Below are 12,760 nucleotides of genomic sequence, written 5' to 3'. Positions count from 1 at the left end.
ACAGTGATGCTTTTAGTTTTATTCTTTTAACTCGGATGCACTCGCTTTTTAAATTGAAAATCACACTGGCCACGGTTTATTTAAAATTCCTATGTACTCATGATAGTTGGTAGCGGAATAGAAGAAAAATGGCCGAGTGCATACAAAAGACAATTGATGTAATACGAATAAATTTGACATGCTATTGTTTACTTTTTAGTTAAATCTTGAAATGAGAAAGCCTTCCAGATCGGGCAATTTAATTATCTGGGTATAATTATCCTAAAATTAAATCTTAGAAGTATATTGTTTGCAGATGGAGTGAAATCATGTTTTCCTAGAATCCTATAATGCCAGTTCACATGGTTAAGGACTGTGCAATAATTAAGAGCCCCCAGGGGGATAAAATTTCCAAACAGCCCGTCAAAAATTGCTTGCCCCCTCCCTCTTGGACTTGGCCCGCCAAAAATTGCACCCCCTCTCAGCCCAAAAAACTAAAAGGACACAACATTAGCCAGGGCTGTGCAATAATTATGAGCCAAGGCCCAAGGCATGTGGGAGGGTATTATTTTTTGGGGGAAAGACATTTTAATGAGCCAAGAGGGGGGCAAGTAATTTTTGACAAGCCGAGAAAGGGGGGAGGGGCAAGCAATTTTTGGCAAACATTCATGGTATCCCATGAATGTGAGCCAAAATTGCTCCCCCCTTCTCGGCTTGCCAAAATCCCTCTTCGACTCACTAAAATCCCCCTCCCACAGGCCTAAGCTCATAATTATTGCGCAGCCCTAATGTTGTGTCATTTTAGTTTGCAAAACAAATGTAATCCTCATATAAAAAGAAACCCACCTTGCAGATTCGTACACGTACACAAACAATAGCTGTACACACAGACACAAACACTGGCAGTGCAGTACGTGTTGGTCAATGGAACAAATCTCGTCATGTTTTCGCCGTGTATTGACTGTATTCGATGTCCGTGGCAATATTTGTCCTTAGTCCATCTTATTATTTGCTTCTCTGATATGGTGAATTGAAAACCTATTGCAAACTTGTCCAAAAACGTCGGTAAACGAGGCAAATAATGCGATTGATTTTGACAACAACTATCGTGTGTGAAGACACTGGGCGCAGCCATGTTGAGTTCAAGTAAGTTCGGTCCGCTCGGTCTTCTGATTCATCACGAGTCTTAGCGAAGTTATGCCGAATTACTACCCCTCTAGCGTATTTTTCTAGTCAATACCATGGCGATTATTTAGACGTAATAATGGGAAACATTACGCTGTGCATCGTATACCCTTAATGAACATTTCTTCCGTACTCCAATGGTTTCAACTGGGTTCCAATGTGGACGTCACGATGATAGTCTACTACACAACCAGATTGTGTCGGTCTGACCCCGGGGGTCTAAACAAGCGCTCGTCGATCCTAACAAACCCGTGATAGCCACATACAGTCTGACCTGAGACTAATTTTTTATGAGATGACGTATCAGCCAATCGTAAGCCTTATTCATGTCCGTTTAGCTGCACTGCTCATACCGATCAGCGGCAAGCAACATGAAAGTATGAAACCAGCATTAGAGCCGCCATTTGCCATGTGCATTCTGCTCCTGAGAATTTTACCTTTTGTTGATGTTTATCAAACAAAATTTTCGATAACGGGTCATACTAGGATTTCAATTTTTTATTAATGAAGTTACATGTTGTTTTAAGGAATAACACGGGAAGGTTTGAGTTTTATTTCAACTGGTGGTGTAGGAAGGTGAGTGAATTCGTGATGAGGTTTTCTTATTTCAACGATCCGATAGTAGGATACGAGACGTAGGCTAAGGTCTTAGTCTTACGCATGCGCGGTCGCGGTGGTGTTCTTGAAATCATCTAGAAACGCTTCATTCGCTGGTATCGTTTCAGGCGGTCTTGGTACGAGTATCCAACAACCAAGGTCGTGCGTTCGCCTTGTAGTTTGAAATATGCCATACGATCACGGTCGGATGGATTTAGTTGAAAGCTGCATTCATTCAATTGGAATTCCTACTATAAATACCTACGTTCATGGTTACACTCAATTGTTATATTCTCTCGGCTCGGTCGGGGCCACGTCACACATGTCACATCCATTCATGCATTGGAGTGAAAACAACTTATCCATCGCATTTTTAAATTATTTTCATTTGCATAGTCTAGAGTCGAACCTGGCACAAATAGTAGACTGCCTAACTGGCCTGTATCTCGTTTCGGCCAAAGTACGTCTGTTATACATACCTGTTTTTAATGACTTTGCAACAATGTTTCTATTGTCAGCAATAACAGCTTGCATTCACACTTTTGAGTTTATATGGTGAATTTTCGTACACATCATAAATAAGTGAAATCAGAATATCCTGAAAGGAATTTAGGTAACTAATTCAACGACACTGACCTCGCAACAGCTAATGTTTTCATGTAAACATGGCGTCATTAGACATTTTAGCCACGTTTCAGTATCCTACTATCGGATCGTTGAAACAACGAAACCTCAATCCACGGCCTCATTCACGAATTCACACACCTTCCTACACCACCAGTTGAAATAAAACTCGAAACATCCCGTGTTATTCCTCAAAACTACATGCACCTTCATTAATAAAACATTGCAATCCTAGTAGAAATCTGTTATCGAAAATTGTTTGATATAAAACGTCACCAAAAGTAATTTTTCTGAAGAGTAGATACCGCGTGTCAAAATGGCGGCCGTAGTCGCATCCCCCCCAGCTTTGTACGTGTACCCAGGTCACGGTATGTCTACGTGACGAACAGTCAAGGTCAGAGAACAGCGCAACCTGTCTGCTGTCATGACGTAATATAATGGCTCCGCCCAATGAACGGCGCTGTCAATCATCCTTATTGCCTTTGTCGAACAGACTTTACGCAGAGCAAGAGCTCACGCTGTCCTCACTTTTAGGATCGACGAGCGTCAGGCCGACACAATCTGGTTGTGTAGGAGACTATCACCGTGATGCCCACGTTGGAACATTGGATTACGGAAGAAATATTCATACCAGGACTGAAGCAAATGTGGCCATTTCTATGTTTGTACCGGGCAAGTACCGGACATTTTTCAACACGGAGCTAGCGGAAAATACTGCAAATTCGTCCAAGGTAAGTAAAGGGTTTGGGATCGCATTTTTAACTTTGACTAAACTGTTTCGGAGTTAAGGCACGCTAAAAGTAGACCATTTCGGGGGCTGTATTTGGTGTACATGTGACGTTTTGAAAAGAGTAATAAACGACCACTTATTCGCTATTGCTGAAGTATACCCGCCGAATCATGTACCAATACACAAGGTATTGGTACATGAGATCAGGTATAGCACAAATAGCTTGTGATACACTCCAGAGTTCAGTGAATGCGATTGTTGTTTTCACTCCAGTGCTATTGTCAGCCGGTTCATGCCCGGATGTCCGACCTAGAGAATACAAAAGAATGACACGTCAAGTTCAATACGTACCACAATCATACACGTTGAAAGATCGCTCTCTCGGATCAAAATCCTCATCCTCCTCTTCATTGTCGACGTTCATGACGTTGACAGACGCATCATAATAATCTATCGATTCCTCAAAAGTTCCTGGTTTACCTCTTAAAACTGGGTATGTGTCCATGGTTTCCATGTTATCACGACTGTCCACCATATTCTGACAGATAAACGGCAGTTTTCTGGAAAACAAATAAGAACAAAGTTCACATGTCATGCAAATTTCGGCTGTTTGTTTTCATTCCCTTTTCACGTGAGAGTGTTTCTTGGCCGTTTTCTCAAATATTTCCCTAAAATAAAATAAAAAATAAAATATTTCAAAGTGTTATGTAAATATAACAAATGAAAGCATTCTTCATACATGAGTGATATTTTAAGTTTCATTAAAAATGATTTAATTGCTGTTATTTTGATATTGAGAATATTTAGATGCTTACTGATTTATTCAATTTCATAAACACCGCCTAAGTGCGGAAGTCCGTGAAGCTGAGTGATAGACTTGCTCCCAATCCTTCAAAACGAGCTGGGTTTTTGACACAGTGCAGTCAAAATGACTCGATTATAAAATCTTGAATTATCCGATTTAATAAGTGACACATGAAGCTTGACAATTCAAAAATGTGTTAAGTTCATATTTCCTTCTTGCCCCCTCCCAGTTTCCCCCAGTAAAAACCCAAAATTACGAACATTTCCACAGTTTGCAATCCGGGTTTGCAATACGACAATGCACAAAATTTGTTAATTTTGACCCCCCCCGATATGGATCAATAAGCTAAGATTGAACGTATATGGGTCGCACAAGAGTGAATAAAATTAGCAAATTTTAGTATTAGGCTACTTTTACTAGGCCTATGTGCAGTGGCGACGCCAGGAATTTTTTCGGGGGGGGGGGGTAAGACATGAGACCGGTAAAACTTCAAAGCAGTGATTCGTAGTTTCCAACAGGCCTGGTTTCCAATAATTTTTATTGATGCCATCAATTTTTTTTAATTCCTCTAGAATGACCCTCTATAAAGATTATAGGCCTAACACTGTAGGTTTTCAATGGTTGTCTTTGCTAGGTGAAGCTAAACAACGAGATCCCTAAGTTTTGTATCAATTTTGAAGAACTGTGCAATAGACGTTCAGGAACATTCAAACCTTGATGAAATCATGAAAATCATCAGTATTGATGATGCAGCCATCTACTGCTGATATCAATGTTGATGAAGTAGCTATCTACTGCTGATATCAATGTTGATGAAGTAGCTATCTGCTGCTGATATCACTGTTGCTGATGTAACTATCTACTGCTGATATCAGTGTTGATGAAGAAACCATCTTCTGCTGATATCAGTATTGATGAAGTAGCTACCTACTGCTGAAAGCAGTATTGACGTACGAAGTAGCCATCTACTGCTGATATTAGTGTTGATGAAGTAGCTATATCTACTGCTGGTATCAGTGTGAATGAAGTAGCCATCTACTGCTGATTATCAGGGTTGATAAAGCAGACATCTACTGGTGATATTAGTGTTGACGAAGTAGCAATTAACTGCTGATATCAGTGTTGATGAAGTAGCTATCTACTGCTGATAAGTATTGATGAAGTAGCCATCTACTGCTGATTATCAGTGTTGACGAAGCAGAAATCTACTGGTGATAATCAGTGTTGATGAAGTAGCCATCTATTGCTGATATCAGTGTTGATGAATTAACTGCCTACTGCTGATATCAGTGCTGCTGACACGAGTGTTTTTACTGACTGAGTGTATGTTGGAGACTCAATCACCGTGTTGAATTGAAGTCATGTACAACGTGAGCATATATGAGAATGATTTTTCATTATGTATCAGTATTGATGAAGTAGCCATCTGACGAAGTATCCCTCTACTGCTGATATCAGTGTTGATGAAGTAGCCATCTACTGCTGATATCAGTATTGATGAAGTAGCTATTTACAGCTGATATCGGTGTTGATGAAGTAACTATCTACTGCTGATACAAGTGTTGATGAAGTAGATAGGGCCTATCTACTGCTGCTATCAGTGATGAAGTACCTATCTGCTACTGATATCCGTGTTGACGAATTAGCCATCTACTTTCTGATATCAGTGTTGATGAAGTAACATAACTAACTATCTACTGCTGATATCAATGTTGATGAAGTAGCCTACTGCTGATATCGGTATTGAAGTAACTATCTACTGTACTGATGATATCGGTGTTGATGAAGTAGATATCTACTGCTGATATTAGTGTTAATGAAGCAGCCATCTACTGTTCATATCAGTGTTGATGAAGTAGCCATCCACTGCTGATATCAGTGTTAATGAAGTAACTATCTACTGCTGATATCAGTGTTGATGAAGTAGTTATCTACTGCTGATATCAGTGTTGATGAAGTAAATATCTACTGCTGATATCAGCGTTGATGAAGAACCCATCTACTGCTGGTATCATTGTTGATGAAGTACCTATCTGATATCAGTGTTGATAAAGTAACTATGTACTGCTGATATCAGTGTTGATGAAGAAACGATGTAGGCCTACTGCTGATAACACTAACAGTGTTGATGAAGAACCGATGTACTGCTGATAACAGTGTTGGTGAAAATATCAGTGTTGATTAATGGATCATCTGCTGCTGACATCAGCATTTTTTTCCTGCTGATACCAGTGTTGATTAAGTACCTAACCATATAACTGATATCAGTGTTGATGAAATATCTATCTACTGTTGATATCAGTGTTGATGAAGAAGCTATCTACTGCTGATACCGGTGTTAATGAAGTAAATGTCTACTGCTGATATCAGTGTTGATGAAACATCCAGCTGCTGCTGATATCAGTTTTGATGAAGTAACTATCTACTGCAGATATCAGTGGTGATGAATTAGCCATCTACTGCTGACATATATCAGTGTTGATGAAGTAGCTATTTACTGCTAATATCAGTGTTGATGAAGTAGCCATCTACTGCTGATATCAGTATTGGTGGAGTAACTATCTACTGCTGATATCAGTGTTGATGAAGTAGCGATCTACTGCTGATATCAGTGTTGATGAAGTAGCTATCTACTGCTGATATCAGTGTTAATTAATTGATCATCTGCTGCTGACATCAGTGTTTTTACTGCTCCTATCAGTATTGATGAAGTAGCTAGCTATCTACAGCTGATATCAGTGTTGATGAAGTAGCTATCTGCTGCTGGTATTAGTGTTGATGAATTAACTGCCTACTGCTGATATCAGTGCTGCTGACACGAGTGTTTTTACTGACTGAGTGTATGTTGGAGACTCAATCACCGTGTTGAATTGAAGTCATGTACAACGTGAGCATATATGAGAATGATTTTTCATTATGTATCAGTATTGATGAAGTAGCCATCTGACGAAGTATCCCTCTACTGCTGATATCAGTGTTGATGAAGTAGCCATCTACTGCTGATATCAGTATTGATGAAGTAGCTATTTACAGCTGATATCGGTGTTGATGAAGTAACTATCTACTGCTGATACAAGTGTTGATGAAGTAGATATCTACTGCTGCTATCAGTGATGAAGTACCTATCTGCTACTGATATCCGTGTTGACGAATTAGCCATCTACTTTCTGATATCAGTGTTGATGAAGTAACATAACTATCTACTGCTGATATCAATGTTGATGAAGTAGCCTACTGCTGATATCGGTATTGAAGTAACTATCTACTGTACTGATGATATCGGTGTTGATGAAGTAGATATCTACTGCTGATATTAGTGTTAATGAAGCAGCCATCTACTGTTCATATCAGTGTTGATGAAGTAGCCATCCACTGCTGATATCAGTGTTAATGAAGTAACTATCTACTGCTGATATCAGTGTTGATGAAGTAGTTATCTACTGCTGATATCAGTGTTGATGAAGTAAATATCTACTGCTGATATCAGCGTTGATGAGGAACCCATCTACTGCTGGTATCATTGTTGATGAAGTACCTATCTGATATCAGTGTTGATAAAGTAACTATGTACTGCTGATATCAGTGTTGATGAAGAAACGATGTAGGCCTACTGATGATAACACTAACAGTGTTGATGAAGAACCGATGTACTGCTGATAACAGTGTTGGTGAAAATATCAGTGTTGATTAATGGATCATCTGCTGCTGACATCAGCATTTTTTTCCTGCTGATACCAGTGTTGATTAAGTACCTAACCATATAACTGATATCAGTGTTGATGAAATATCTATCTACTGTTGATATCAGTGTTGATGAAGAAGCTATCTACTGCTGATACCGGTGTTAATGAAGTAAATGTCTACTGCTGATATCAGTGTTGATGATATCAGTTTTGATGAAGTAACTATCTACTGCAAATATCAGTGGTGATGAAGTAGCCATCTACTGCTGACATATATCAGTGTTGATGAAGTAGCTATTTACTGCTAATATCAGTGTTGATGAAGTAGCCATCTACTGCTGATATCAGTATTGGTGGAGTAACTATCTACTGCTGATATCAGTGTTGATGAAGTAGCGATCTACTGCTGATATCAGTGTTGATGAAGTAGCTATCTACTGCTGATATCAGTGTTAATTAATTGATCATCTGCTGCTGACATCAGTGTTTTTACTGCTCCTATCAGTATTGATGAAGTAGCTAGCTATCTACAGCTGATATCAGTGTTGATGAAGTAGCTATCTGCTGCTGGTATTAGTGTTGATGAAATAGCTATCTATTGCTGATATCAGTATTGATGAAGTAGCCATCCACTACTGCTATCAGTGTTGATGAAGTAACTATCTACTGCTGACATCAGTGTTGATGAAGTAGCTATCTACTGCTGATATCAGTGTTGATGAAGTAGCTATCTACTTCTGATATCAGTATTGGCAAAGTAGCTATCTACTGCTGATATCAGTGTTAATGAAGTAGCCTCCTACTGCTGATATTAGTGTTTATGAAATAGCCATCTACTGCTGATATCAGTGTTGGTGAAGCAGCTATCTACTGTTGATATCAGTGTTGATGAAGTAGCTGTCTACTGCTGATATCGGTGTTGATGAAGTAGATATCTACTGCTGATATCAGTATTAACAAGGTGGCCACCTACTGCTGATATCAGTGCTGATGAATTAACAAGACTATCTACTACTGATATCAGTGTTGATGAAGTAGCTATTTACTACTGATATCAGTGTTGATGTGGTATCCATCTACTGATTACTGTTGATTAATAAACTGTTGATTAATTGATCGTCTGCTGCTGACATCGGGGTTTTACTGCTGCTATCAGTGTTGATGAAGTAGCTATCTACTGCTGATAACGGTATTGATGAAGTAACTATCTACTGCTGATATTGGTATTGATGAAGTAACTATCTACTGCTGATATTGGTATTGATGAAATAACTATCTACTGCTGATATTGGTATTGATGAAGTAACTATCTACTGCTGATATTGGTATTGATGAAGTAGCTATCTACTGCTGATATTGGTATTGATGAAGTAACTATCTACTGCTGATATTGGTATTGATGAAATAACTATCTACTGCTGATATTGGTATTGATGAAGTAACTATCTACTGCTGATATTGGTATTGATGAAATAACTATCTACTGCTGATATTGGTATTGATGAAGTAACTATCTACTGCTGATATTGGTATTGATGAAGTAACTATCTACTGCTGATATTGGTATTAATGAAGTAACTATCTACTGCTGATATTGGTATTGATGAAGTAACTATCTACTACTGATATTGGTATTGATGAAATAACTATCTACTGCTGATATTGGAATTGATGAAGTAACTATCTACTGCTGATATTGATGAAGTTACTATCTACTGCTGATATCAGTATTGATGAAGTAGCTATCTACTGCTGATATTGGTATTGATGAAGTAACTATCTACTGCTGATATTGGTATTGATGAAGTAGCTATCTACTGCTGAGAAGACAGAAAAAAAGACATAGTTATGAGCAAAAAAAAAATTCTGAAGTTTTCTGATTAGAATAGAAACAAAATGTTTTAAAAAAAAGTTACTGACGCGTAGGGAAGAAAAAACTCAGTGCCCCGTGTGATGCTCGAACTCACGACCTTCAGATTATGAGACTGACGCGCTGCCGACTGCGCCAACGAGGCCCATTTTAACCAGTTTATATAGCCAATAATTGAGCTAATTTTAATACAGCAACGAAGGAGATAGCGAGCACACAAAAGTGCTCTTCCTCATCAAAGGATTAAAAGTTCTTCTGTCAAATTGCTGGAGTTTGCTGGGTTTGTGAAGGCCAAGCATCTGTCAAAAAACAGTGGAGCTGTGTTAAAGAAACCTGTTCCCTGGAAAAGAGTGATTGGTGAAAGAAACACCATTTTTGGAGAAAGCAGCGCAAGGAGATATATTTGTGGAGATAGCAGCGCAAAGGAGATTGGAGGAAGCATCATCATTTTCGTATGAGGATTTTATACGCAAGGATTTATAAATGCAAGTGTACTATGGACTTCGCTGATTTTCGCAGGACAAGTGAATAAGGATATATTACATCAGTCGTCCAGAACATTGCAAGAACTCTAGAATCACCAACAAGAAGACCGCTGGTTAAGTACCTATAGAGTAAAACTCATTGTGTGATTTTATTGTAATTGTTGTTATATGTACCAAGCATACTTTGTTTTCAATTAAAGACTTAGATTATGTTAGCTTAATCAAACAGTGTATTTGTGTTGTGCATTGGTGTGAGTTCGGGTAAAAGGTGATTTTGGCCTTGAGTCAAGTACGACTCGTAACACTATCTACTGCTGATATTGGTATTGATGAAGTAACTATCTACTGCTGATATTGGTATTGATGAAGTAACTTTCTACTGCTGATATTGGTATTGATGAAGTAGCTATCCACTGCTGATATTTGTATTGATGAAGAAGCTATCTACTGCTGATATTGGTATTGATGAAGTACCTATCTACTGCTGATTTCAGTATTGACAAAGTAACTACTGGTATCTACTGCTGATATCAGTACTGATGAAGTAACTATCTACTGCTGATATTGGTATTGATGAAGTAACTATCTACTGCTGATATTGGTATTGATGAAGTAACTATCTACTGCTGATATTGGTATTGATGAAGTAACTATCTACTGCTGATATTGGTATTGATGAAGTAACTATCTACTGCTGATATTGGTATTGATGAAGTAGCTATCTACTGCTGATATTGGTATTGTTGAAGTAACTATCCACTGCTGATATTTGCATTGATGAAGAAGCTATCTACTGCTGATGTTGGAATTGATGAAGTAACTATCTACTGCTGATATCAGTATTGATGAAGTAGCTATCTACTGCTGATATTGGTATTGATGAAGTAACTATCTACTGCTGATATTGGTATTGATGAAGTAGCTATATACTGCTGATATCAGTATTGATAAAGTAACTACTAGTATCTACTGCTGATATCAGTATTGATGAAGTAACTATCTACTGCTGATATTGGTATTGATGAAGTAACTATCTACTGCTGATATTGGAATTGATGAAGTAACTATCTACTGCTGATATTGATATTGATGAAGTAACTATCTACTGCTGATATCAGTATTGATGAAGTAGCTATCTACTGCTGATATTGGTATTGATGAAGTAACTATCTACTGCTGATATTGGTATTGATGAAGTAGCTATCTACTGCTGATATCAGTATTGATAAAGTAACTACTAGTATCTACTGCTGATATCAGTATTGATGAAGTAACTATCTACTGCTGATATTGGTATTGATGAAGTAACTATCCACTGCTGATATTGGTATTGATAAAATAGATATCTACTGCTTAAAATGGTTTTGATGAAGTAGTTACCCAGCAAACACAAAACGTTTTCGACATCATTCGCAAAAGGTTATAAAAGGTTGTCAGAAAACGTTTAAATGTCGGGTTATATAAAGGATATATTAAGAGTATAAAACGTTTTCATAACCTTAAAAACATTTTTGATAATCTACTGCTCAGCAAACAAAAATGTTTTACAGAAAACGTTTAAATGTCGGGTTATATAAAGGGTATAAAAACGTTTTAATAACATTCCAAAAATATTCTTGAAAACTTGATACAAAACATTCTAAACAGAATGTTATTTTGGGGTTGAAAAAATATTTTGCGAAAAATGTTTGCACAAAATATTTTCAATAACGCTTTAAAAACGTTTTCATGACCTTTATATAACCGACATTTAAATGTTATTAAAAGGTTTTGAAAAAAACATTTTAAGAACATTTCTTTGTTTGCTGGGTTCAAATATTTTAACATAATGTTATTTAAGTATTGACACAATATTTGGCAAAAGTGTTTGCAAAAATAGTTTACAATAACATTTTTGAAAACATTTAAAAATATTGTTGTAGTGTGTTTTCATACAAAACGTTTTAAAACGTTATCATGACCTTTATATAACCCGACATTTTAATGTTATTAAAACGTTTTTACCTAAACCAAAAGCCACAATATAACTTATTTAAAACGTTTTTAAAACGTTTTTGTGTTTGCTGGGTACCTACTGCTCAGTGTTGATATTGGTTTTAATGAAGTAAATATCTACTTCTGATATTGGTATTGATAAAATAGCTACCTATTGCTTTGTTTATAAATGTAGATATTTTTTGATATTGAGAAAACAGAAAAAAGACATAGTTATGAGCAAAAAAAAACTATATTTCTGAAGTTTTCTGATTAGAATAGAAAAAAAAGTTTTAAAAAAGTTACTGACGCGTAGGGAAGAAAAAACTCAGTGCCCCGTGTGAGGCTCGAACTCACGACCTTCAGATTATGAGACTGACGCGCTGCCGACTGCGCCAACGAGGCCCATGAGTTTTAAGAGAGAAAGTGTGTTATTAATACAATATACTTTTTGTCTATTTCAAATTTCATTTTGAAATCGAATGCGGATTTTAGTGAATAAAGCGTCCCACAACAAGTATTCATCTACAGCTGATATTGGTACTGATAAAGAAGCTCAGCTGATATTGATGAAGGAGAAGGTATCTACTGCTGATATTTGTTATCTTTTGCAATCAGCAAAAGATGACTTCCTCATCAACATCAATATCGGCAGTAGATGAGTTCTTCATCAGTTCCAATATCAGCAGTTCGATGACTACTTCATTAACACCAATATCAGCAGTAGATAACATCTTCATGAACACCAATGTTTGCAGTAGATGACTACTTCATCAACAGCATTATCAGCAGACAACATTTCATCAATATCAATAGTAGATATCTTCG

The 12,760-nt window shown here is 37.3% G+C and overlaps 1 protein-coding gene and 2 non-coding genes across 3 annotated transcripts in view; all 3 read right to left on the bottom strand.

Annotated features, from left to right (window-relative positions):
• Positions 1-3,650, bottom strand: part of LOC140166776 (two pore channel protein 2-like) — an 88,096-nt gene extending 84,446 nt beyond the window's left edge. The window contains exon 1 of the mRNA XM_072190268.1: positions 3,467-3,650. Coding sequence (XP_072046369.1) covers positions 3,467-3,650 — 184 coding nt within the window. The remainder of the gene's footprint in view (positions 1-3,466) is intronic.
• Positions 3,651-9,545: 5,895 nt separating this feature from the next.
• On the bottom strand, positions 9,546-9,618 carry Trnam-cau (transfer RNA methionine (anticodon CAU)). Its single transcript has one exon. It is a non-coding gene; the product is annotated as a tRNA-Met (tRNA).
• A 2,646-nt stretch (positions 9,619-12,264) lies between these two features.
• On the bottom strand, positions 12,265-12,337 carry Trnam-cau (transfer RNA methionine (anticodon CAU)). The gene has a single exon. It is a non-coding gene; the product is annotated as a tRNA-Met (tRNA).
• Positions 12,338-12,760: the final 423 nt, after the last annotated feature.

The sequence above is a fragment of the Amphiura filiformis genome, chromosome 12 (assembly GCF_039555335.1).
Source record: "Amphiura filiformis chromosome 12, Afil_fr2py, whole genome shotgun sequence".
In the NCBI taxonomy this organism is placed as follows: domain Eukaryota; kingdom Metazoa; phylum Echinodermata; class Ophiuroidea; order Amphilepidida; family Amphiuridae; genus Amphiura; species Amphiura filiformis.
The sequence above is the reverse complement of the archived record's forward strand: the minus strand, read 5'-3'. Positions and strand labels throughout refer to the sequence as shown.